We start from the raw sequence: 27,690 nt of genomic DNA, 5'->3' as shown, positions 1-27,690 counted from the left end.
TCACTCTGCGCTGATTTTTGTGTGAATCTCCCGGCTCTTCGCCCGCAGCTTGTTGACCTGGGACTCGGCAATGTCAGCCCGTTCCTCGGCCTCCTCTAGCTCATGCTGGAGCTTGCGGAATTTAGCAAGATTAGTGTTGGATTGTTCCTCCTAAGAGGAAAGATAAAATTGTGAGAATTAGACTTTGTGGTTCTCACTGCGCTTGTCACCAAACAGGATTATTTCCTCAACTCAGATACGTCCTTCTTATGGTGTTTGCCATGTCTGACTTCAAATCTGGACAGAACGTGTAACTTCAGTTGTGTATTTTTTTCACTCTAAAGAATGAAAAAAGAACTTTTGAAGTGGAAGGACAACCTTAGTGTGTCAAACCCATGTGTACATGAAATCCATTTGTGATGCATGGACTGGGTAGAAAGAAGGAAGAGAGCCATGTACCCTGACAGAGTTTAGTAAGTAAATACAAGGTCAGATTTCAACTTTGAGACAACCTCACTTAACAAGTTTTGTCACATATTTTGACTCTGGTATACAGAGAAAGGGAAAAAGTGGGTCTGAGAAGAAGCATGCATCTGTTGGTTTTACTTATTACCATTTGAGCTCTTCCCTTCCTTCTCCTAACTTACTGTCTACTTCCGACCTACCACATTGTGTCTGGAAGAATGGGGAACAATCAGGAAAAGTGAGGCTGGAGAATCTTCCAGCATGTCCTTATTTGCCACAGTACATGTGGAGAGATGAGCCCCTGATGATACTGGTAGTATGTGAAGGAGTCAGCTGGGGTAAACGATTTATGTTTGGCTCTTGAGAACACTTGATTTTGTGTCTTCCTAGAGGGAGAGGATTATTTATCATGGACTACAGTTGTGATAGTATAGTCTTTGCAGCTCTCAAGGTAGGTTACTGTTTTTTTTCCCCAACCCTTACAAAATGCTTAATAATAAAAATATCTCCTCTTAAAGTCTGATTCTGTAATCAGGATTTGGAGGTAAATTCACATTTATAATATCTCTCTTAAAATATGAGTGGTATATTAATTGAATTTAAATTAAAAAAACAAAACAATTAAAAAATATGAGTGGTATATTCTTACTTTGCTTTTTTTCTCGTTGACACATTCTCGTAATATACTTTCTACCCCAAAAGAAGTTTTCTTCCTCCCTCAAGGGCTTAAAGATACTCACAGCCTCCTCAGCTTGTCTCTTGTATAGTTTCACCTTCGCCTGTAATTTATCTACCAAGTCCTGCAGCCTGAGAACATTCTTGCGGTCTTCCTCCGTCTGGGGGTTTGAAAAAACAGTTTGTATTCAGTACAATGAAATGAGCCTCCTACAAGTGGTAAAACAAACCACTTTGATATGATGGCAGGTGGGTCTGGGGTAAACTTGGTCAACCCTGAGCCTTCTTCCATGGTATTAACAGTAGCCTTCTTGCTAAATGTTCACTCTGTGCAGGTTCTGTCTTAGGGAATCCTGTACATCATCTCTGATTCTCACCTCCCTACTCTGGAGAGTACATGCTCCTACTCTGTTTTATAGGGAATGAAACTAAGGTTTAGAGTGTTAAGTAACCTACCCACGTTCAAAAATTAAGAGGGCCAAATTAAGACTAATACCCAGTTTATCTGGCTTTAACACCTGTATCCTTTTCTCTGGTATGCTATTTTCTGAAGACCTCCATGCCTTTCCCAGCTTAGGAAAGGGTCTGAGATAAGCAATTTTATCATTTGCCCCTTATATTTATATATCGAGTTCAGGTGGATCTGTTTGTGAGCACCACATAAACAGTTACCAGATTGTCAGTTTCCCTTTGGGCAGGAAGTCTGGATATTCTAGAAAGTTATTCCCTTTACCTGGTAGGTGAGTTCCTTTACTCTTCTCTCATGTTTCCGCAAACCTTTAACAGTCTCAGCATTACGTTTCTGCTCACTTTCAACCTCTCCTTCAAGCTCACGTACCTACAACCAAGAAAGATATGTACACAGCCAGTCTTGGGGGATATTAATTAGCTCAGGACCTGCTGAAGATATTGGGCGATGGCCTCAGCCTCAGGACAAAGATGGGCATCAATATGTAGATAGAGGGAGTGCCCTTTTCCCCTTCCCAGATTCAGAGAGATTGAGAGACCCACCCTGGCCTCCAGTTTCTGGATCTGCTTCTTCCCGCCCTTCAGGGCCAGCTGCTCAGCCTCGTCCAGACGATGCTGCAGGTCCTTCACCGTCTGCTCCATGTTCTTCTTCATGCGCTCCAGGTGGGCGCTGGTGTCCTGCTCCTTCTTCAGCTCCTCGGCCATCATGGCCGCCTATTTAGTAAACACACCAAGATAATAAGGAAACCTAGTAATGGCAGGTAACACACGTGTATCAGAAAAACCAATGCTTAGCTTGCTCACATCAGTGACGGCCTTCTTGGCCTTCTCTTCTGCATTGCGTGATTCTTGAATGACTTCTTCCACTTCACTCTGGAGTTGTGAAACATCATTTTCCAATTTCTTCTTGGTGTTGATCAGGCTGGTGTTCTGTTAAAAGTCGTCAGTGGAAATTTATAAGACTTGATATTTGCCAACGTGGGATTTTACAGATGTCTTACTTGTTGGCTTGTGCAGGGGACCTGAAGGCAACAGTTTACTCAACTTTAAATATTTGTCCAGTGCAAAATATTAATCATTTGAAAGGTTGGAACAGCCCCCCCCCACTGTGTCTAATTTATGCATAAGGATTTTTGAGATTTGAGAATGCCTCTATTAATTAATTGCTCTTTCAATTATATTTCAATTAGACATTACTAGTATTCTATCCTTAAAAGGTTGGAAATAATAGAAAATAATTGATTCTTTTTGTGAGTGCCTGGCATTGGGAGTTTTTCAGTTAGAAAGGATCTATTCTCTGTTAACTTTCATGGTTTGCTCCCTGGGGGAATACTGAATTAGTTTTAGGAAAACATTTTATTAAAATTTTTTTTTTTTTTTTACAGATTTTATTTATTTATTTGAGAGAGAGAGAATGAGAGACAGAGAGCACGAGAGGGAAGGGGGTCAGAGGGAGAAGCAGACTCCCCGCTCAGCAGGGAGCCCGATGTGGGACTCGATCCTGGGACTCCAGGATCATGACCTGAGCCGAAGGCAGTGGCTTAACCAACTGAGCCACCCAGGCGCCCAACATTTTATTAAAATTTTAACCCAGTGCTTCTCAAAGGGAATCAACACTGCCTCAACGGGTATTTGGAAACCTTTGGAGGTAGGTATTTTTGCTTGTTAAAATGACTACCTGGTGTTACTGCATTTAATGTCCAGGCAAATTAGCAGTATCCTGCAAGACTCACGGACGGTAAACACAATGCTAAATGCAGAAGGACTCCTGATGAGAAATACTACGTGGCACATTTTTGGATTCTGGAGTTAACAAATCATCTTTATTCAAGTTTATTCTGTATCATGGTTTTCAAAACCTAAAGAGTCAGACCTTATCTTTAAATAAAACTCTCTCCTTTTTTGGGTAGAAAATGTTAAAAAAGACGTATAGGAACACACACCAAAAAACTGCCTACAATCCCATCTTTCCAAGATAACTGCAGTTAATATTTTAGAGCATATCCCCCATCCTTTTTTTATATACACATATTTATAAAAATGGAGTATTTCCATATTATAATTCTCATCCATCACTTAACAGTACACCAGCATTTGTCTGATGGGGGGGGTCTTACCTGGGTGTGCAGGAGCTGGACCCTCTCACTGGCGTCCAGGAGCTCCTGTTCTGCGATTTTCCTGCTCCTCTCCGTCTGCTCCAGAGTGGCCCTCAGCTCCTCGATCTCAGCCTGCAGCAGGTTGGCTCTGCGCTCCACCATGGCCAGCTGCTCCTTCAGGTCCTCCTGGTCCCGGAGAGCGTCATCCAGGTGTAGCTGGGTGTCCTGTTAAGGAAAACAAAACAAAACAACACAACACAAAACCTTAGACACTCTGAAGAGGATGTGAACATCCCGGGAGGTGAACTGGAAGAATGTACTGGTGCCAGGAGCAGGAAGTGACAGACCTGTCATTTGAATGAGTGTGAAAATGGTGATGTCACCAGCTTAGGTGAGCGAGAATGATCAGAAGACAGAGTCTCATTCTATTTATGCCATTAACTGGTTATTTTTTTCATGTGCGAGTAACTAACTAATGTCACTTACAGAGCATTTTCCATATGCTCTCCCTAGTACCTGACATCTGTTATCTCATTTGATTCTCACAGGAACCCTGTGAAGTGGGTAGTTTCATTCTTATTTTGTAGAAGCAGCAGCAGAGGTTCTGAGAGGTTAAATCATTTGCCTAAAATCAGGCAGCCAGTAAGTGACACAACTAATGCTCAGCCTCAGGCTTATTGGTACCAAAGTCTTGTACTTTCTCTCGTATCAGAGCTTATCTCTGGGTTTCTGTTTGTTCTTTTATATAGCATTTCTGTAAAAATATATTCTATGCATATTTAATTTAGCTGTCTCCATACCGTGAGCTGTATAATTTGTTAAATGAAAAAACTGGATTGTTTAACACGAAGATGTTTTGCTGAATGGAGGACAGGTCACTTCCCTGACTTAGCTGTTTATGTGGACCCGTTTACCTTCAAGATGCCTTGGGTGTTCCTGTAGTTCCTCAAACTCTCTGCAGCCAAGCGGTTGGCGTGGTTCAGCTGGATTTCCATCTCATTGAGGTCTCCCTCCATCTTCTTCTTGACTCTGAGAGCATCATTCCTGCTCCTGATCTCAGCATCCAGGGTGCTCTGCATCGACTCCACCACTCTGATGTGGTTTCTCTTTAGCTGGTCAATTTCCTCATCCTTTTCAGCAATTTTCCTGTCGACTTCAGACTTGACTTGGTTCAACTCCAGCTGGATGCGCAGGATCTTTCCCTCTTCATGTTCAAGAGATGCCTTAACAAAACAGTGATCAATTAATAATGGAAAATAACTTGAATATTTGGAGTGTATTCCCTTGTGAGCCAAATTCTTACTAACATCAGTTTGTCTGATTTTACAAAGTATAATACAACAGTTCCAGGAGCCTGTTAGGTAAATCATTTTTTTTCTTGTTTATTCAGTCATAGATTATATAGGGCAGCTCTGTAATAAAGGTGCTTTATAAAGTATGAAGTGCTATGTAAGTATTATTCATGAGTACTAACAAAACTTATAGTTCAACTCATGTAGTAAGCATGAACTTTCAGTCTGTTTTATACATTAAAATGTTTGTGTTTGTAGAAATTCTCAATTTAAAAACATTTTTCTGATTACAAAATATACAGTGTAGAGCATGGGGTAATATATAGAAACAAAGAAAAACCTCCTATTGTGCACCCCATCCAAAGATGACCATTTAAATGTGGTACATTTTTTCTAGACTTTTTCCTACTTATATATATATTTTTCCATGATGAAATTATAGTATATATAGTTGTGTTTGCTTTAAAATTATTGTCTACCATAAATATTTCCCCATATTAATTATATTTAATGGTCATATATAATTGCAGCATATGAATTTTCCATACTTAGCTTCATCTTGTTCTTGGATTGGACATCTTTGTGCTTAAAGATTTACTTCCATTTGAGATAATTTTTTAAAAAATTTATTTATTTGAGAGAGAGAGAATGAGAGATAGAGAGCACGAGAGGGAAGAGGGTCAGAGGGAGAAGCAGACAGGGAGCCCGACGCGGGACTCGATCGCGGGACTCCAGGATCATGACCTGAGCCGAAGGCAGTCGCTTAACCAACTGAGCCACCCGGGCACCCCGAGATAATTTTCTTGAGGTAGATTCTTATAGAATTGATGGGTCATAGTATTACATTTTTAAGGCTTTTGATAACCATTGCCAAATTGTCCTTCATAAAGGCTGTACAAGTTCATATTCCCACAAGCTCTGTAATAATGGATCCATCGCCTACTTTGAGTGTCTTCACCCATGTCTTTGATTTTCCAAACAACATAATAATATGTACCTCTGCTTCCTCTAAGGCACCCTGAACGTCACATTTCTCTTGTTCCACTTGCTTCTTTATTTTCTCCAATTCATGGATTTGCTTCCCTCCCTCAGCAATCTGCTCAGTGAGGTCAGAAATCTCCTCTGTGGGTGAACAGATAAGGGAGGGGTGGTCAGACTCATGCAACATGGAAGGGGCTTGCCAGGGCTGTTGGAGGTACGGAAGTTCAAGAGCACTCACGCTGCAAGTTCTTGTTCTCCCGCTTTAGGCTTTCCACTTGATCCAGGGATTCCTCATAGGCATTCTTGACCTTGAACAGCTCAGTGCTGAGTGCGCGGGCCTCCTTCTGGGAGGCCTCAAGTTCAGCCTGAGTTTCCTCATACTTCTGTTTCCACTCTGCCAGGACCTGAAAAGCAGCAAATTGTCAGCCACTGCAAGGAGAAAGGGTGACCCAGTAAATGTTGATGAAGTTTAAGCAGGCCGGGCCACCTTGTCGAAGTTCCTCTGCTTCTTGTCCAGGGCGGCACAGGCCGCGTTGGTTCTCTCCACATCCAGCATGAGGTCCTCCACCTCATTCTGGAGCCGCTGCTTTGTCTTCTCAAGGGAAGCGCATTTGGCGTTCACGGCTTCTATGTGCTCCTCGGCTTCTTGCAGATGCTGGGCCAGCTTCTTCCTGAAACGTTAGCCAGGCGGTTAAGGAGAGTGGTCTGGAACAGGGGCAAGCTATAACGTCCTTTGACAGTTCTGCTTCTATAATGGCAGATAAGATATGGTTATCCAAACTGTGGCAGCCAGAGCTGCTTTCTCCGTCCGTCCTGCATGAAAAGGTCCAAAGTGGTGAGCACCTGGATTCAGTTCTTAGAGGCTGCTGTTAGTGCTCCATTGTATGTGTCTTACTATATAAATAATTCGGGGTTTTCAGGATTTTTGATTGAGTTGCAGAAAATGATTATCCCGGACAATTTTATTGATTGATTTATATATCTCATCTCATTCCAAAAAGGATTTGAGGCTAACTAGATATTGGGCAAAAATGTACTGAGCATATTCATTTGCTTTTTCAGACTTTCTATTTCATTTTATGTACTTTTTCCCTAAAGAAAAATAGTTGCTTTTCATATATATTTGGAGTTCTCACCAGAGAAAGAAATCGATGGATAAATCAGGACAGTTTAAGCAAGGCGGGTTTTCTTTTTTCCTTCTGAATCACCTACATTCTTCATTCCCCATTGTGTGCCAACTCTACATCCTTATGGTACAGAAAAGCCTTTCGCTCTGAAGCCCAAGAGGATCTACTTGAAGGTCCTCTTTGGTCTATACACAGGCTAAGGCTTTATTTTATTTAGACCAACCCTGGACATTATGTACAGTTTGGTGGCCTCCAACATGAGTTTGAAGAGCTGTATCTTCCTACTGCAGTACTTAAGAATGTGGGCTCTGGAATCAGAATATCTGATTCTAATCCTAGCTGTATTATCTATCAATCATGTGTCCCTGGGTTTGTTGGTTAACCTCTCACAGCCTGTTTCCTCATCTGTAACATAGGGATAAAACATGACATTGCTGTGAAAACTAAATGAGCTAATGTGTATATATAGTACTTGACACATAGCGTGTGCTCAGTAAATTTAGTGTCTCCTATTACTATTATGTTACCATCATCGATATCATCATCATAGTGTTTCTGGGAGTTGCTGAGTTGTGCACCTAGGAAACCATGTCCTCTTCCTCCCCCATTGTTCACAGCCCGTACTTGGCCTCCTCCAGCTCCTCCGTGCGCTGGATGGCGTCCGTCTCGTATTTGGTCCTCCACTGGGCCACCTCGCTGTTGGCCTTGGACAGCACCCTCTGCAGCTCAGCCTTGGATTCCTGCTCCTCCTCATACTGTTCCCGCAGCAGGTCACAGTCGTGGCGGGAGGACTGCAGGGCGTGGGCCAGGGCGTTCTTGGCCTGCAGAAGGACTAGTTCAGTGACTTAAATTCATTTATTCAGTGACACATAATTTACATACCCAGAGTAGAACGTAACTGGACATGCTTGGATTTACTCAGCCAAGATCTTTGGTAAAACTCACTTTAGTTTCCTCCTCCAGCTGACGTTTCAGCTCCTCGATCTGCTGCGTAGATGCTTGTTTGCTTCTTGAAAGCTGAGAGACTAAAGCATCTTTCTCATCTAATTGTCGGGAATATTCACCTAGGAATAATAGAAGTAAATGAGTTGGTTAATGGCATAGAAGTAAGCTTAAGCTTTCATATATATGTGTATATAACTATATACATATATATTAAATATATTTTATTTGCTTCTAGACATGAGTATAGAACTGGTTAGAACTGGAGGTAAAAAGCAGAAATGCCACAGAAGTGTAACAAGTAAACTATTCTGCCAGTTCTTGCTTTGCATTCTTTCTGACCCGCTCAGCAGAGTCTACCAGTTTGTTTATTCCCCTCTAAGATGGGAGGGAATAGTGCTGTTTCTCCAGAACCTCTGGAATCACTTTTGCCTAGTATGTAGTTTCAGGGCCCAGAGAAAGGTCCTCACCTGCCTCTGTCTGCAGACGTGCTCTCTGAGCCGTCAGGTCATTGATCAGCCGCTGCTGCTCCTCTTCTTTGGTCTTAAGTTCACTCACCTGATCTTCTAGAGTGCGACACATCTTTTCAAGGTTCCCCTATAGGACATATGGCAGTGAAAGATGAGACACTGAACGCAGTAAAAAAAAGTTAAAACTTGAGTCTTCAAGTATTTTTAGAGTGAATAAATTCAAGTGTGAGTAGAAAGCTATGGCACCAACTTGATGGGACAGGCTAAGATTCAAGTATGGTGAGCGAGGGATGTCCCTGACATGGCCATTGTTGGAGCCCGTTCATTTTTTCCAGTGATACTGACACTTGCTTAAAGTAGATTTTGAAACAGTCTTAATAGGTCATAAGCAAGCACTAACAAAAATGAAGTAGAATGGAATATATTATAATAGGAAATATTAGATTAGTGCTATAAACTGCCAGCAAACAGTGTTTAGTGACAGAACAATGAGTGTTCTGTCAGGTTCTTAATGACCATCATTTAGAGTTGGTATTGGGTACCTTTGCTTTGGAAATGGTCTCTGCATTACTGGCGAGGTCATCGATCTCCATCTTCATCTCACTCTTCTCCTTCTCCAGCTTCTGCTTGACCCTCTGCAGGTTGTCTATCTGCTCCCCGAGCTCGGCCATGCTGTCTGTGTGCTTCTTCCGGAGTGCGGCCGCTGTGGCTTCGTGCTGTAGGGTGGCCTCCTCCAGGTCCCGACGAAGTTTCTGGAACTCAACCTCGCGCTTCTTGTTCATCTCGATCTGGGCAGAAGTGGCCCCGCCGGCTTCTTCCAGGCGCTCGCTGATCTCCTCCAGGTCCCGGGAGAGATCAGAGCGCTGCTTCTCTGCTTTGGCCCGGGAGGCCCGCTCTGCCTCGATTTCCTCCTCCAGCTCCTCGATGCGGGCCTGGGAGTCACACATCAACATCTCTCAATCTCATCTCAGTCTCAGGGTTTTCGGGGTACAGAAAAAAAATGAAGGTGAGATGGTTCACCTGCAGCTCTTTGATCTTCTTCTGTAGTTGAATTTCTACTGCCTGCTCATCTTCAATCTTGCTTAGCAGATTGCTGATTTCAAATTCTTTCCTGTAGACAGAAGAACAAGACATATTAATACTCATGAATTGAAAGATGATATCACGTGGAATTTTTTTCTGGAGTTCCTACTTTTTGAGTTTCTCATCAAGTTGCTGCTTATCATTTTCTACATCCATTGTGGATTCTTGGGCCAATTTTAGGTCACCCTCCAGTTTCCTCTTTGTTCTTTCTAGATCCATTCGAAGTTTCTTTTCTTGCTCTAGAGACCCTTCAAGCTAAGGAGAAAGGAAAATAGGTTAAACATTGAAAGTGTGTTTAAAAAAATCCTTCAAATGGATATCAAAAACACACTTACGTCATCCACTTGCTGCTCCAGCTTCGTTTTAGCTTTGGTCAGGGTGTTGACTTTGTCCTCTTCTGCCTGCAGATCATCCAGGGTCTGCTGGTGGGCCTCTTGGAGGGCCTTCTTCTCCTTGGTCAGCTTTGCGATGGTTTCATCCAGGCCTGCCATCTCTTCCGTGAGGTTTTTCACCTTGAAAAATTAAAAAGAGAAATGATAGCTGTGCTAAAGCATCTTAGTAGGGTGGCAGAACCTCTATATGGTAGAACAGAATATGATTCCTACCTTGTTCTCTGTGGCATGCTTCTCCTTTTCAACCTTGGCCAGGGTCAGCTCAAGGTCGTCAATGTCTTTCTTGAGCTCTGAACACTCGTCCTCCAGTTTCCTCTTCTTGGCCGTCAGCTCGGAGTTGATCTCCTCCTCATCCTCTGCTCTCTCGGTCACCTCCTTGATCTTGGCCTCCAGCTGGATTTTGTTTTTAATCAGTTGCTCACACCTTTCCTCTGCATCAGCCAAGGCGTCAGCTTCCTGTGGAGAGATTCGTTAAGGTCTTTAGAGAGCTTGTTACGATTTTGAACTTGTTCTTTGCACAAAATAGTAGTGTTTGCTGACTTCTGGTGACTTTTTCAGTATGAATATAAATTAAACTTAATTGAACATTATTATGTGGCCTGGAGAAATGGATCTAATTAAAAGCGAGACTATAGACTTAGAAGCAAATTAATCTGAAAAATGATTGGATTGAATCAGTTGGCTATAAAGTGGTGTCTAGAAGACTGATAGGCCACAGGAAGCCTGAGGTCTTGTCTCAGTATTGTCTCCATATGGATGAATGTAGGCAAATTTACTTTATTCCTTTGTCCTCAGTTTTCTCATATGTAGTTGAGGGGGTGGGAATAAATGATCACTAGGAACATTTCAGCTGTGATATTCAAAGATTTTTTTAAAAGATCTTATTTGTCAGAGAGAGAGCACAAGCAGGGGGAGTGGCAGGCAGAGGGAGAAGCAGGCTCCCCACTGAGCAGGGAGCCTGACACGGGACTTGATCCCAGGACCCTGGGATCATGACCTGAGCCGAAGGCAGACACCTAACTGACTGAGCCACCCAGGCGTCCCCAAAGATTCTGACTTAGATTGGTTAGATTTGGTTTTGATCATTCCCTGTTCACTTCAGTCTAACTAGTTGTTAGACTGAATTTAAAAAGGAAAAGAAAAAGAACTTAAATAATTTTATGCCTGTGAATACATTTCCATGCACCATTTGTTACACACTCACAACCTTCCTGATAGTCCATAGTAGTGCTGTAAATGTCGACAGTTTTCAGTTGCATTTTAAGGATCACCTATTAGTCTCAACATGAATTTTAGAATACACAAGAATGTGTAATTTTGAGGCATTACATAGCTCCATACAGTTTTTATGAGTGACTGAAGAACTCAAATAAAAATCAGCTCAGCCTTATTAGATTACTCTGGCCTGGGGAATTTCTTTAACGTCTCTGTCAGTGTTTGTTTTGTTCTTTGGTTATGTTTTTTAAATGCTTAAATGGATGATAATGGGGACTTCTCAGGGTTCCTTTGCTTTTATTTTTAATAGTGATGTATTCAGTCAGTGTTTACTCACTGATAAGAACTGTGAAGGGACGCTAGGTTGAAGTGGTTGTTGGTTGTGTGTTTTGGGAAAATGTAACCCTCACATAAGCGAAGGTATCAGAAGGGAAAGTTGAAAATAGCTGAAAGATTTTAGGAAAACTATCCCTTTCACAGGTTTCTTCATGACACTGGTGGGCTTTTGGATCATGGAAATGGGAGATTATGCTTGGCCAGAGCACTGGTCCAGACTATCCCCCATTCTTCCCGAGCTAGTAAACAGAAGCCTTAAGAACTCAGGATGTCTGTCAAAGGAAGAATCACAGAGGGAACTGGGCTCTACCTTACACTCTGGTTGCTCAGTTCACATAACTGCAAACAGATTTATTGAGCTAAATCTCAGTGGTAAGGATGGAGAGAAATAAGAATAAGGGGCACCTGCACCTCGATTTTTATAGCAGCAATGTCTACACTAGCCAAACTGTAGAAAGAGCCTAGATGTCCTTCAACAGATGGATAAAGAAGATGTGGTCCATATATACAATGGAATATTACTCAGCCATCAGTAAAGATGAATACCCAACTTTTACATCAACATGGATGGGACTGGAGGAGATTATGCTGAGCGAAATAAGTCAATCAGAGAAAGACAGTTATCATATGGTTTCACTCATATGTGGAATATAAAAAACAGCGCAGAGGATGATAGGGGAAGGGAGGGAAAACTGAACGGGAAGAAATCAGAGAGGGAGACAAACCATGAGAGACTCTTAACTATAGGAAACACTCAGGGTTGCTGGAGGGTAGAGGAGTGGAGGGTTGGGGTAACTGGGTGACGGGCATTAAGGAGGGCACCTGATGTGATGAGCACTGGGTGTTATATGCAACTGATGAATCACTGACCTCTACCTCTGAAACTAATGAAATACTATATGTTGGCTAATTGAATTAAAAAAGAATAATGGTCTTTCTTTAATTTCAATACAATCTCAGACTTGCATTCAGAGAACAGGATGATCCTTGTAAGGCTGGGATGAAGCATGCAAGGCAAATGGGTAAGATATCTGGCTGCGATCTGGGGCATCGCCTTTAAACTGCTTCCTTCATGGCTGCTAGATTTGTGATATTATTGAATATGTTCTTCAGTCCTCCCTTTTCCATTTGTAATTCAGAAGTCATTGTGTGTGTCTTCCTCATAGGACTACGGAAAGATAAGTGAAATACTAAAAAAAGTAACTTGAGATTTTTCTTTTTCAAGACAAGGCTCTTTGTAAATCTGAAGTATGTATGCCTTCTAGAAACGCTTCAGTAACATGTTGCATTCAGAGTACAGAATACTCACAGATTGAACCTGGAGCTGCAGGTCATTTTTCTCTTTTAAGAGAGTGACCATTTTTTCCTCCAGTTCCTTCCTTTTTGCCTCTGACTTAGCAAGCTCATCTTTGGTTTTCTGAAACTCTTCCTTCATGGTAGCCATTTCCTTCTCAGTCTCCGCGCTCTTGAGGAGAGGCTTGATCTTGAAGAAGAGTTTCATCCAGGGCCAGTGCTTGACGTTCATGAACGCACGTACATTGTACTGGATGCAGAAAAGGGCTTCTCTGAAATGACGTAAAAATATCAGTGTAGATCGATTCATTAGGGGCAGTGTTATTGTTGGTGGTTTTTATTTTACACACAAGTTCCCCTTGTGATGATCCCCCAGGTATAAATGATTATCAGATTTTGTATATGTTAAATGCAGGCTTTATAGAGACACAGACACACTCACAGTAGTGCTCAGTGTAACCACTTTGCTAATGTGTACTGCTCATATTGAGTAATTTTGTGTTCTCAAGACCCTTACCACACTAGCAAAGGAGCAGACCTTAGAGTGGGAATAATTTGCACGTATGAGAAACACATACCAATATAAGATCATTTGAGATATTACAGTATTGGTGATTTGGGAGTGGACGTGGCATTTGTAAGTGGTTGTGCCGTGGGCCGTTGGCCTACAGAGTGAGCTGTGAGATGACATTGGGTGCTTTCTGATTTGCCCCACTGGTGGAATTTAGGATTTAGCACATCTTTCTCGAAGCGTTTCGTCTTATTTTGATTAACACTGAATTACCCACTCGTAAACTTTTGTTAGCTTTTTCAGATAATGTACTGGCTTTCCTCAGATTATTTCAAATGCCTCATTCTTACTTGCTTAATTAGACTGTTAATATCTACAGGTGATTTAGCATGCATTGAGCACCCAAATTTGTTTTATCTAAGTACAATTTTTAAATAGTAATAAAAGATGCTCCTTCTGCAAACTGTAGCACTAGACTAGCAAGGTTTGCCGTATGCCTCTTCAAGCTTATTAAAATGTAAATTCTGTTTCTGTATAAGTCCAAATTACAAGAACCATGACTCTGAGAAGGCAAATACCATGACACAAACCATAATGTAGACACATGAGAGGGATTTGGGAACACTTATAATACAAATCCAAATAAGCACAGAGGAGCAAAATGAATGCAAAATGTGTGTGTGTGTGTGTGTGTGTGTGTGTGTGTGTGTGTGTGTCGCGGGGGTGGGGGGCAGGGAGTGCATCAGAGCTGGGTAGATAGAGCTGGGTGAGGCTCATTGGAGAAAGGAAAAGTGCAAGTTCTGAATTGGTAAATAGGTAAATTAGGATGAGGGGGTAGGCCTGGGGCAAATATGAAAACAGGAGATAAGCAAATTGTTTAGGCTGGCTGGAAAAGGCTGTGTGGTTGGGAATGACAGATGTACTGGGGAATACAGAGAGCCTTGACAGCTACGCAAGGCAACATGGATTTGTCATGGGAGGCCAGGGGGAGCCACAGACCGAGCTACAGCATGATGAAAACTGTGCTTATTGCAAATTATTCTGGCAGCTCTATGTGAGGGGGATGGACAGGGAGAAATTGGAGGGAGTGTGCAAGTATGAGGGGTTAAGCAAAGGCGGATATGTTGTAGGAGTGAGTTCTGAACTGCACGAGAAGCATGTATTAGCCACAAAATGAAAGTTAATAAATGAGAAAGGCTGAGTGATAGTCCCAAAGGGACCTTACAATTCGGATAATCTGCACTGTTGTTACCTCCTTTGCAACATCTTCTGATATTCAACCCTCATTAGGAATCCCCTGCAGACGGCTTGAGTTCTTGTTATAATCTGGGCCAACTTTTCATCTCTCATTTCTTCCAGAAGACCCAGAAGGCCAGCTTTGAAGAAAACCTGGAAAAAAGGAGAATCCCGAGTCTTCCCTGTGGTACAGGAGACACAGAAACGGCAGAAGGGTATGGATCAGGTAGGAATAGATGACAGCTATACCTTGGTATGTCCAAATTTATACTGGGTGTGATCAATATCAATAGAGGCAAGAAGTTTCTCAGAAGCCTTCTTGCTGTCGATGAACTGTCCTTCTGGAATAGCACTTGCATTTAAAACTTTGTATCTGTTCAGTCAAACAAAGAAAAGAATGATTAAGGTGGTATGATTATATGGGGAAACCAAATGACCCCAAAAATCTGAGAGAAAAAGTAAAAGTAGAAAACCCAGCTTAAAGCTGTGCTTTAAGTTCAGATAGTAAAACAGTGTGATTTTTCTGTAGTCTAATGCATGTGTCTTTCCTATTTGTAAGAAATACCACTTCTTCGAACTGTTACCCAGTCCTACTACCGCAAGACTATATGATTTGACTTCTTAATTTTACAGTATTTACTCAACAGGGCACATGAAATGCGATGAACAGAGGACAACAATTAAGATGATAAAATGTTCACAGTATTCAGTGAAATACAACAAAGAGAGACTGGCCTTTGTTTAAAATCCCCATAAAGGATCCTGCTTGGGAACCCCTTCCTGCAGATGCGGATCCCTTCCAGCACACCGTTACACCGCAGCTGGTGCAGGACAAGTTCATGCTCCATGGCCCCTGAGAGGAAGAATACATGCCTTATTTCATGGCCTAAAGCAGACACCCTGGAGCTTGTTTGGGCATCAGAAGGGTCTTACCTGGAGTCTTGGTTTCATTGGGGATGATACACCGTACAAAGTGGGGGTGAGTGCTCCTAAGGTTGGTCATCAGTTTATTTAGATTTTCCTAGAAAGCCAGACAGAAGGGACTTGATGAGAAAGTTTTATCTCAGATTGCTTTTTTGTAATTATTTGGAGTGAACCTAGGCACTCCTTTAACTGTCAGGTATAAGCCTCCGAGGCTTCAGTTGCTCTGTATTTTTAAGGTCTCCAGAGTTCTAGCCTGCCAGATAACCACAAGGCCAAAGTGCTGGGAAGAAATGCAGCTCTCCAAGGTATTCATTTATAACACCTAGGAACTATTCTATGAACAAACTGCAGATCCCGTAGCCTTAATGCACAGGAATTGTTCTCAGCTGGGAATTAGAAGACAAAAGACTGTGGTCTCATTCTGCCGCTAATGAGCTGCTTGACTCTGTAAAATCCCATTCGTCTCTCTGGGCCTTAATCTGAAAAGAGTTGAGATTACCTCTAAAGCCTCTTCCATCTGTCTCAGTGCTAGTAATTTTCACAGTTGTAGTTTACACTGGGAACCTAGGTTGGCCCTTGTCCCACCTTTGCTGTTCCTTCCTTGAGGTTATTATTATCCCTGGGACCCGTGACTTCTTGTTTGTACTGTTTCCTTTTTTTTTTTTTTTGGAAAAGTCTAAAATCATGCGGCTACATAATCTTGTGTGGGTGGATCTTGGGTGCCTGGGAATGATCCACAGCCTGAAGCATCTGGGGGGCGTTATTCCAGAAATAGAGTAGTTGCTTATGACCGATGATGTTGTTTTACTCAACTGTAGAAAACTCACATGTAAATATTTCTCAATATTTCTTAGGTATAGTCTTGGGGAAGGCAGAGTTGCTTTTTTGTCTTTCTTTCATATCTCAGTTAACTATTAGGAAACAAAATTTACTGTGGGCTTCTAATCTTGAAGACATGTACAAGGATAAGTTGATGAAGCAGGAGCCTACTTGGTGAGATAATGCAAATTGGTAGTGAGAAAGAAAAAGAACAGGCCAGTTTTCCTGTTTCAGTCACGGGTTATATCCTTTAAAAGGAATGAGACTTAGCCATACAGGTTCTGACAAAGCAACCATGAGTCTAGACATTTCACACACTTCCCTTTGGAAGAGTCAGTTGTTAAGCTACCTAACAAAATCACATGATTTGTAGTAAAATTATTTGTTATTTTAATCTTAGATATTTTCTAGCTTAATCATCCATGTAAATCACTAGGCTTGATTTTAGATGATTTTCAGCTATTACAAAAAATTAAATCCTCCTCAGAGGACAAAGATGTGTATTGAGGGAAGGATGTGCTAAAGAGTATGTCTTTAAAGAGGAACTCAGGAGCATTCTCAAAGGGCAACATTGGTAGAATAAAGATAACAGCTTTCCTTAGGGACAGCTTTGAAGTTCAGATATGTTTCTTTAAAAATCAGCCTGATTACATAATAAGAAAGTTTCTAATGATATTTTGGCGTTCCTGAACACATCAGATGATCATAATGAAGAATAATGTGTAGAGCATCTCACCCTGTAAGAGAAGTGTTGCTTGGTTCTACCATGATAAGAGTGAATATTTGAACATTCTGTTCTCTCCTAATTTATTCTAAACCCTGTAATTATGATAATTCATAGAAACTGAATAGAGTTTTTGGGTGAAATTTGTACTTTACCCTGAAAAGGGCTGACACAGTCTGGAATGAAGAACCCTTCTTCTTAGCACCTTTCTTTGCGCCACTATCTGAGGTAGAAAGAAAAACCCATCAATTAGAGCAGAATCCTAGAGGCTGGAATGTTATCTGAACATTTTGTGGGAATGGGCTTGATTTAGATTAAGGGCACAGAAAGTACCTGCTTCAGCACTAGCGTAGGTGGAAAAGAGACTGGCCAGAGTCTTCATTGCAGACTTCTGATACAGCCCAACCACAGTGTCGTTCAGGGGGTCCTTGTTCTTGTCCAGCCAGCCACCAATGTTGTAGTCCACGGTGCCGGCGTAGTGGACCAGAGAGAAATGGGCCTCGGCCTTGCCTTTGACAACCTTGGGCTTCTGGAAGTTGGCCGACTTGCCCAGGTGTTGGTCATATAGCTTGTTCTTGAAGGAGGTGTCTGTGGCCTTGGGGAACATGCACTCCTCTTCCAGGATAGAGAAGATGCCCAGTGGCTGAATTCAGAAAGGCGGACATTAGTGTCAACCTATGTTTCCCAAAAGATGCAAACATGGTGGCTCTATCTGTATTTGATTGAATGATCAGAACTGCCAAGTAAATAGGTATATAAAATAAACCAGGGTCATAGCTCACAAAGAAATCCTTTTGTTATCACTGGAGTGACTTTCCCACCATTCCTTGTCATATCCAGTCCACAGCAACACTTTCAGTTAAAAGAATAGCGGAATACAAACTTCAAATGTCAGTCAGCACAACATGTGTGGGCAGTTTGTTAAAGTGTTCTGTATTATCACACTTTTTGCCTATTTATTAAATTAATCTACTGTCACTATTTTTTTTTATGAAAAGGATTTACTGACTTAAGAGTGATGTTTACGTTATATGCAGTAGTTTAATAGTATACATAATCCAAACCTTATTTAAGACATTTTCTGTATTTGATCTCCTTAACGTTGGATTATGGAAAAGCGTAAGCAATTAGACTTCTTGACTTCCAAACGGATTATCTTTCATAGAGGTCCTAGCTGGGTTACATGTGTACTAATTTTTATCTAGAAAAAAGACTTATTTATGTTGCTGACGTCTTGGATTGTAATGGAGATAGATTCAGAACTAGTGAGGTAGTTCTGCTGGTGGAGCAGATCGTCTCAATTGAGTTTTCAGTGCTGCCTTAAAATCAGATTTGAGTCGCTGTTAGAACAAAACTGGCTAGAACAGAATGAAACTAAACACTCTGATCCTTCTTATGTAGAAGTTGAAAAGAGGAAGTTTTAAACAGTAATTCTGTTTGTTCTGATACCAGAATAAGTATTTCTGTTTGTTCTGATATCTAATGTCACAGTTATACTTTCTAGAATTGCTTCAGACACTTGGAAAAGTTACCCTTGCAGTCTGCCTTGCTTTAGAAGTCAAACAGACTGGGGTGCCGGGGTGGCTTAGTTGGTTAAGTGTCCAACTCTTGATTTGAGCTCAGGTTTTGGTCTCAGGATTGTAAGTTTAAGGCCCGAGTTGGGCTGCATGCTGGGCATGGAGCCTACTTAACAAAACAAATAAGAAAGTCAAACAGACCTTCTCGATGAGCTCGATGCAGGCAGCCAGGTCCATCCCGAAGTCGATGAAGGTCCACTCGATGCCCTCCTTCTTGTACTCCTCCTGCTCCAGCACGAACATGTGGTGGTTGAAGAACTGTTGCAGCTTCTCGTTGGTGAAGTTGATGCACAGCTGTTCCAGGCTGTTGAACTGCAGAAAACAAAATTTTCAACATTAAATGGATTTTTTAGCAGTAAAATTCGTTACTGAAACATTCTTTTATTGAGAAAATGTGGACTACAGTAATGAAATAAAATTTAAACTAATTGTTCTTTCAGAAGTCCCAAGGAAAAAAAAACGATCCATTTTTTTTTTTGACATGAGCCTTTATTATGAATTCTGGGCATTATTTAAAAGCACAGGTATCAATTATACAGCAAGACTTCTGGTAGGATCTACCCCTTCCCAGCTCTAAGATTGCATAGCAAAAGCATACATGAAAAGTACAGCCATGGTCCCCATGAATTATGGTTTGGATTTAAGGATGAAAGTAATTTATTGGAAAGTTTCACTTTTTTTACCACCCCACTCTCCAATTCAGGATAAAGTTCACATTTTCACTCTTGGCTGTCACATAAGGAAAGCTTCTCCTAAGACCTTTTTATTTGATGTACAAAGTGGAATAATAGGCAAGTTTGTCTCGTCTTCATATCAAACATCTGGCAAATTCCCTTTGCCAGGTCTGTGAAAGTAGGGACCTGATGTGGTGTAGTAATTGATGATGTGAAAGAGTCTTTGTAATAATTTACACCTGCATTTTACACATGATGCAGCTGATACCCCAGAGGTGAAATAGTATGTGTCAGATGAACTTGGAACAGGAGAGACCATGACCTGTGTGCTTTCTCCTCCGTGGGAGATGCTCCATCTACACATCTGGGTTCTTGTCCTGGCTTTGCCTTAAATGGCTGTGGGATCTTTAGCAAGGGTTTTCATTTTCCTGCATCTCTGTTTCTCCACATGTAATTAATAGTAATATTCGTTACCCTTTCATGGGTTGTTCTGAAGATTAAATGAGGTAACATTTTGAAGTGCTTAGTGGAGTGCCAGAAATACCCTCACTCCACAAATGGCAGTTATGGTTATCATCACACTTATGGTATTGCCTAGATATGGGGGAGGTAACTTCTGTTCTGGGTGCAGTGTTGGAGGAAGCAATGTGGACACTGTAAATGTACAGGAATGGCTCGTATATCAGAACCCACATTGTTTTTCTCTCACTTTTTGTTAATATGAAGACAACTCACGTCAAAGATCTCAAAGCCGGCGATGTCCAAGACCCCGATGAAGTACTGTCTGGGCTGCTTGGTGTCCAGCTGCTGGTTGATGCGGGTGACCATCCACAGGAACATCTTCTCGTAGACGGCCTTGGCCAGAGCGCCCACCGCGTTGTACACCTTCGTGGACAGAGTAGTGATTGTTGATGCTACTGAAGACGCTGTGAAGGCCTGGGACGGGTGTTATTCATTGAGGTCATGCACTCACCTGCTGCACAGTCTGGCCTTTGGTGACATACTCATTGCCGACCTTGACCCTGGGGTAGCAGAGGGCTTTGAGCAGGTCAGCAGAGTTCAGACTCTGGAGATAGGCCGCCTTGTCAGCAACTGCAGAGTCACAATTCGAGAAATGTTGTTTAATGGTGGATATCCCCTTTTACCTAATTTTTCTATTTTTCTCCAATCCATTCTCTTTGTTATTTAAATAAAAAGCTTTAAGTAATTCTATAGAAGGTCAGATGAGGGTCCCCGTACATTAGAGCTCATACTTGCTAATAAATAGTTACACTGCTCTTTGGGGATTTATTGCAAGTAGCTTTTGAGAAATTCAACAGTTAACATGTGTCCAGTGTTTATGGCAATACTTTTATGTAAGGCAAAGGCCATGGTGCCTGCTCTTAAGGCAGACACATTAGGTGTGGTTGGAGGGAAAAGATAAATACATCTTAATAATTGCTATTAGGGAGAGAGAGAAGTCCCAATATTTGGATCCTTATTTCAGTTTTGCTCCTCCCAATATAAACCCACTTGTTCAGTTTCGTTGTCTGAAAAGTAGGTATTAAATTTCACTCTGTGCCCCCTCGGAGTCTCTTTCTGAAATTGTGCCAAGGACTGTAATGTAAATGCCACAGGTCAGGTACCACTGTAGCTGCTGAAAAGTTTAGAGGAGCGAGAGAATGTGTCAAGCTGGGGGGTGGGGGTCAGAAAGGCTTCAAGGAGCCGACAACTTTAGCTTCCTTGGTAGGTCCTTTATGTTCCGCACACGGAATACATGACTTTTCTTTCTCAGTTCTTTTTTTATCTCACTGCCTAGAGTGCCTGCAGGTTTATATATAGACAACGCACTCATGTGCACAGATGTCTAGGGATGCCCTTCACCCCCAGCTTTGTGGTGGGCAGCTCCTGTCTCGCCAGCTGCTAGTTCACCTGGCTAGTGCTGAAGTAGGCTCACATGCCAAGTTGGCTCACGTACACAGCCACCATTCCACGGCAGAGCAGGAGCACTGTGCCATCTCTTTTTCTCTCTCACGATCTGGCCCCGATTGTGCTTTTTTAGATATGTCTTTATAAGCGCCTATTAGGGTTTGTTTTAACTTATTTAGGCTGCTTAGAAATGACGGAGATATGGACACACAGGGAAGGAAAGGGGGTGAGGAAAGTGTGCGGTGTGTGTAGATATGTATATGCTCTTCAGAAGTTCAGCTGTGATGGAGACGTGAGTTTAGAATAGGCTTTTTTTTTTTTTCCTGCCATATTCTTTAATTCAGACCCAGAAGGAGGTTCATCTGGTACCTTCGGTGCCATCTGGCTCGGCCTGCTCCTCCCGCTGCTTCTGCTTGAACTTCATGTTCCCATAATGCATCACAGCCCCCGTGAGCTTGTAGATGGAGACTTTCTCTTCAGGAGTGAAGCCCAGGATGTCAATGGCACTCTTCCAGGAGAAATGACAGAACAAAGATTAGGGCAGAAGAGACTAACTTATTTTGGAGAATTTATACTGTGTCCTAGGGTAACCACACCTACAGTGGGCTGTTCCTGCACATAATGGAATTTTTTTTACAGTGTGTGTGTGTATGTGACTTACATCTGTGGCCATCAGTTCTTCTTGGTCATCAATGCTGGGGACCGTGATTTCCCCTTGACTGATGAAGGCATAGTCATATGGGTTGGTGGTGATCAGGAGCATTTCTGGGTACATATAATTCAGGGTATACATTTACATTAGAAATTGTTAATAAAAATATTAACGTTCATCTATAAATTTAAGTTCTTCCTTACCAATCAGATCTGGCTTCTTACTGGAAGTGATCTGGTAAAAAATATGGTAGCTTCTTTCTGCCTTCAGCTGGAAAGTAACTCTGGACTTTTCTAGAAGATCTGGAAATAGAAATAGATATTAAATTAGAAAAAAAATCAGTGGTGCTGAAATACACACACACACACTTCAGATGGGGGAGAGGGAGGGAGGGAGGGTAGGGAGTGAGGTGGGGGGAGGGGCAGAAGGAGAGGGAGAGAGAGAATCTTAAGCAGGCTTCGCACTCAGTGCAGAGCCTGTCATGGGGCTCGACCTCACGACCCTGAGATCATGACCTGAGCCAAAATCAAGAGTTGGATGTTCAACCAACTGAGCCACCCCGACACCCCAATGCTGCTGAAATATTAAATGAACCTCAGTGTGTTTGCTGAGACTGGGATCATTACATTAGACTCCACTGAGATTTCTACCTGATATATTGATCCTTTTGGTGCTGGATATAAGAATTCCAAATACATGTGGTAACTGCCTAATTTTCTCACTATCTAAGAGTAGAGACTGAAACCTATCTGCTCTAGTAAAAAAAAAAAGCTTTTAATATGGGGGAACCTGTGACCTCTGTATTATTATTGATCTGTAATATCTCCTCCTTCCTCACGTCATCTGAGACTTTGTGGTGAGTGGTTACTTAGAAACACCTACCAGAGCTCAGATGAAGAGCAAATCACAGAGAAATATTGTAAACCTATAGGTAACTCATAGGAACCCAAAGTAGCCCAAGTGGTTTGTCCTGGAAAAAATACCAAAGTTGCTTCTGTGGCAGGAATTTCAGAATGTGCTCCAGAACTGCCAGTCTGCCTTGACGTTGATGGAGCACACAGTGGATTTATGGTTAAGTCTGGCATTGGCTCATGGGCAACACTGGCAGCAGGCTCAGCGCACGCCAAGTGTTCCTGAATAACCTGCACATGAAATCACTCATCTGTCTTTTGATTTTTGGTGGTCCTGTTACTCACATGTTTCAATATCTGCAGAAGCTAGCTTCCCTGTGGTACCAAAGTGGATTCGAATGAATTTACCCTTGAAAAGAGAAGATTATTTAGTATTGAAAAGTTGAAGCACACAGAAGGATGCAATTGAAATGATAATTCAGATGTGCTTTCTCTAGCATGGAAGGACTGAGAAGACCCCTCTGTGACCAGGAGACTTACAAAGCGAGAGGAGTTGTCATTCCTCACAGTCTTGGCATTGCCAAAGGCCTCCAGTAGGGGGTTGGCGCTGATGATTTGATCTTCAAGGGTCCCCTGCAAAGGCAAGAGCGGTCCTCACCTCTGGGGCTCCAGAATTCCTGAGAGCCCCGAGAGTCTTTTTTTTTTTTTTTTTAAAGATTTTATTTATTTATTTGGCAGAGAGATACAGAGAGAGCACGAGTAGGCAGAGAGGAAGGCAGAGGGAGAGGGAGAAGCAGGCTCCTCGCTGAGCAGGGAGCCCGATGCGGGGCTCAATCCCAGGACCCTGGGATTATGACCTGAGCCGAAGGCAGCCGCTTAATGACTGAGCCACCCAGGCGCCCCTAGCCCCAAGAGTCTTGAGTCTGTCCCCAGACCTACCCGCATTTTGCCAGAGGTAGCTTCCTCCTTCTTCTTCTCCCCAGTGACTGCAATTGTTGCGAAGTACTGGATGACACGCTTGGTGTTCACAGTCTTCCCGGCACCAGATTCTCCGCTGTCAAACAGAGACCAGAGAAAAGATCAGAACTACTACAGCTCATGTTGTCATGTCTAAGACAATCAAAACCCGAGAAGGGAACAATCACGTACGTGATCAAGATGGACTGGTTCTCACGATCTGTGAAAGAGAAATCAAGACCAGCAGTTAAAAAAGAAAAAGAACATTCAATATAAAGATTATTGAGTCAGTTTAGATCAAACACAGCTTGTTCTTTTAACATTTGCAAGATGTCACTTATGGTTTTGGTTTTGTGATTAGTCCCCAAAGAGTACTTGGCTCTTGGAGTAAAATTGTGACAATGAGAGGCAAGCTATCATCTGTTTCCTTTTGTATCTTATTAATTTTAAGGACTTTGTGATGATAAATTTCAAACAGATACCAAGTAGAGACAATAACATAGATAGCCCCCATGTCCCCATCATACAGCTTCAACAATTATCATCACTTGGCCAATTTTATATCCTCTCTACTCCTGTCCCATTCTTCCTGGATTATTTTAAGGAAAATCCCAGGCATCCTATAATGTCATCTATCAACACTTCAGTAAGAATTACTAGAATTTTGAAGTCATGAGGGATCTTAGAAAAATTACCGAGGCCAACTCTTTTATTTAACGGGTAAAGAAGCTGAGACCCAGAGAGGAATCGGTGACTTTTCGAATAATAATTACAGAGCTTGTTAATAAGGTCAAAGGTATTCAGGTCTTCTGACTTCCACTTTATGTATTTTTCTGCTACCTGGCCTCCTCCCAGCTCTTGATATGACTAATTTGACTGCTGGTAACACTCAATAGGGAAGGGATCTGGAATTGTAAATATGTTCATTTAGTCTTATGTTCCTTTTAATTTTATGTACATTTCTAAATAATAAAAACAGACATTGTCACTAGTTATATGACTGATATGTTGTACTTATACCAATTTTCTGATATGCTAAATCTCCAGTTCTATTTGAGTGGATTCTCAAATCTAAAAATCTATCAGAGAAATAGATACAAATCTGGATGTTATTTCGATGTGCATATAGACTTTAGAGAACTTCAGAGTTCTATTCAGAGCAGTAGATACAGATTTTAGAACATACTCAAATTGATTTTTTTTCCAATAGCAGAAAAATTATGGAAGATCATATCACATCTCATGGGAGCACTGATAAGAAAAGTTCTAGTCTCTTTTGGTGATGATAAAATAACATGTACCAGGTCAAATGCCACAGTTTAGCATGGTTTTATATGCAGATCATGTTTGGGAGCCATAAGTGATCTTGAATTTGGAGCAGCCCCAAAGCTTGGGGTGTGGAGACCTTGGCGTAGGGGTGGTGGTGTACAAAGCAGAGTTAAGTGCAGCTGCTGAGTATTAAACCCTCCGAAACGAGCCAGCCTTTGGATCATTTCTGGAAGGTAGCTAGCTTCTGCTGACCACCAAAGAACAGTTTACTGGCATGAAATCCTTGTGGAATTGCTGGCCAATTTGTAATGGAAGATTCCTATTTTATTTCTTTCTCTTCTCTCCTCCTTTAACAGACAACTTAAAAACAAGTGCAGCAACACAAACAAAAACGAAAAAAGAACAAAACCCTCTCAGTTCCCAAAACCCTATGGAACAACAGGAAACTCCTGAATTCAGAATATTTCCAAAGGCGGTGCATTTGGTGTGTGAAAATAAAAGGTTTAAACGCTGTACTTAGGCTTGTAATGCATGTCAAAGCTGTTTGTTTATGCTTTGATAAGAGGGGAATAACAGGCTTTGATAGGATTTCAAAAATATTTTCAGAGGAAGAGGTATTTTTATTTTCTTCCATTCTAATAGGAAAATGCTTCAGAATCACCGGGACGAAAGTGGTAGCTCGCTCTTTACACGTGTTCTACCCCAGACGCTGGCAGTATTCGCTGGGTCGTTTAACGATAAACATAAGAATTACAAAGCTTTCCAGCTGTAGCTGGGAACTATTTTCCTTGATTGCTGTGGATGTGCTTATTTTAAAATAACTGATTTGAACTTTTCTTCTGTTGAATCAGAAATGAAAACCTATGGGAAATCGGCAGGCGCGTTTACAGAGGTCTGCTAATTGTTTCCGCCTGGCTTCCGCTTACTAGCTGGGGTAGCTTGGGCAGGTCACTGCGCCCAACCAGCTTCCCTTTCCTCTCTCTAAAATGGGGATGGCTGCTGGGAAGCATATATGACACCGGAGCTCTGGAAGTTCCTTGAACACAGTGAAGCCCCATGTGGCTGCAACGTGTTATTATAATCAGGGCCCAGACAGAGGCTGCTTGTTAAAGGTTCCGTTTCCATGTTTTTGCACATAAATAGCTGTGTCACTCACCCGTCAGCATGAACTGATAAGCATTGTCGGAGATGGAGAAGATGTGGGGCGGGGCCTCCTGGCGCTTCTTGCCTCGGTAGGCTGCCACCACCTCGGAGTTGTACACCGGCAGCCACTTGTAGGGGTTCACGGTGACACAGAAGAGGCCCGAGTAGGTCTGAGAAAACCAGAAAATGTGACATGAGGATCTTGTCTTTACTCAGAGAGATAGATGGGATTGGGAGATGCTGAAGGGCGCTCACGTAGATCATCCAGGCTGCGTAACGCTCTTTGAGGTTGTACAGCACTCCAGGCTCGTGCAGGTGGGTCATCATGGCCATGTCCTCGATCTTGTCGTACTTGGGAGGGTTCATGGGGAAGACTTGGTCCTCCCTGACGGTTAGAGTCTGGCAAGTAAAGTGAGAGACCACTTTGTATTGATGGTGGGACATAGGGTTGGTTTGTCTGTTTTGCTTATAAAATATAATTACTGACACTTTTCATTTATTCAGTATTCTTTAAATCAAGGCATGAAATTGTATTTGTTTCAGAGTCTGATGCTAAGAAAACCCGTCTCCTATGATGAAATAGTATACCACCTTTTTTTAAAGATTTTTTTTCTTCCCATATTCTCCTGTTCCCAGTATTTATCAGTTTATATCTTTTTAACTCTTATTTTAATAGGTTAAATTTTTTATTTTTCCCGGCCATTCATTACAAGAAGCTTCTGGGGGGAAGTAATGGGGATACTAATACATTATTTAGCTAAGTAAATAACAGTAGTTTCCTGACCAGAGAGGCTGGCTTCTATTTCCTCCAAGTTTGGGGGTTTATAATGCAAAGTGGGGAGTTGAGGGATATGGTGGCAGCTGACTCTAGCGTGTTGAAGTCCTGTGGGTAGCTGGGAAGGGGGCACCCGAGGTGACTGCTGGGAACCTCCTTTGCCGTCCAAATCTGGCATCCATAACGGACCAGGAGGGTGTCTGTGGTGGCAGGAGGCTTAGAGCTTCACCTTGAATGAGGAGACTGAAGAAGACAACTGGGAGCGTTTTCTCCCCGTGTGTTTACTTACTGCTCCGCCTTCTGTCTTCACAGTTACTTTCCCTCCTTCCTTGCTCTGTATGGTGCTCTTCACGTAGGAGGCCTTGGGCTCCGCGACAAAGACCGATGTTTTAGCATCGAAGGGCTTGTTTTGGGCCTCAATCCGCTCCTTTTCCGATTTTCGGAGGAAGGGAGCGGCTTCGCCAAAAACCGCCATCTCAGCGTCCGAACTCGCACTCATGGCTGCAGTTTATTTAGCAGAGGATTCTGCCTTGGGGAAGAACTGGGGCAGAGGGAGAAAAAGCAACCAGAAGTTAATACCTTTGAGCTAGGATGTGGCATGAAAGAAGTGTTGCACCCCCGTTGCTTGGGCTGTCTGTTCCGCCAGGCTGCCCTTGACCTGTGTTCTCACACAGGCCAAAGGACTGGGGGGCATGAGGTTGTGACCGGAGGCTTCATTCTGAGTACCTTGCAGATTTCCTTCTGCGATACATATCTTGATGCTCAGGGCCAGAGTGCCTTCAGTGGAACCCTTGCATGTTTGAATCTCTACACTGTAACAATATCGACAGCTGGTGGATTGTTCTCTAGCAGCTGT

The 27,690-nt window shown here is 42.2% G+C and overlaps 1 protein-coding gene across 1 annotated transcript; it reads right to left on the bottom strand.

Moving 5' to 3' along the window:
• On the bottom strand, positions 1 to 27,333 carry LOC114225331 (myosin-8). The gene is made up of 38 exons (XM_028124947.2): positions 27,124 to 27,333; positions 26,315 to 26,458; positions 26,073 to 26,229; positions 23,840 to 23,867; positions 23,630 to 23,744; positions 23,231 to 23,323; positions 23,036 to 23,099; positions 22,043 to 22,141; positions 21,849 to 21,952; positions 21,557 to 21,695; positions 20,253 to 20,371; positions 20,015 to 20,164; positions 18,747 to 18,917; positions 17,362 to 17,671; positions 17,184 to 17,251; positions 15,495 to 15,582; positions 15,297 to 15,414; positions 14,811 to 14,934; positions 14,578 to 14,714; positions 12,831 to 13,086; positions 10,184 to 10,426; positions 9,914 to 10,090; positions 9,688 to 9,833; positions 9,516 to 9,606; positions 9,038 to 9,427; positions 8,496 to 8,622; positions 8,029 to 8,147; positions 7,708 to 7,904; positions 6,444 to 6,627; positions 6,195 to 6,360; positions 5,973 to 6,097; positions 4,598 to 4,906; positions 3,705 to 3,908; positions 2,392 to 2,517; positions 2,131 to 2,301; positions 1,853 to 1,957; positions 1,185 to 1,280; positions 1 to 150 (listed from the first exon to the last, which is right to left on the bottom strand). The coding sequence occupies exons 1-38, from the start codon at positions 27,331 to 27,333 to the stop codon at positions 1 to 3; spliced, it is 5,820 nt and encodes a 1,939-aa protein (XP_027980748.1).
• Between the last annotated feature and the right edge of the window lie 357 nt (positions 27,334 to 27,690).

The sequence above is a fragment of the Eumetopias jubatus genome, unplaced genomic scaffold (assembly GCF_037043125.1).
Source record: "Eumetopias jubatus isolate StellerSeaLion01/CBP00866 unplaced genomic scaffold, mEumJub1_p1.0 scaffold_10, whole genome shotgun sequence".
In the NCBI taxonomy this organism is placed as follows: Eukaryota; Metazoa; Chordata; class Mammalia; order Carnivora; family Otariidae; genus Eumetopias; species Eumetopias jubatus.
The sequence above is the reverse complement of the archived record's forward strand: the minus strand, read 5'-3'. Positions and strand labels throughout refer to the sequence as shown.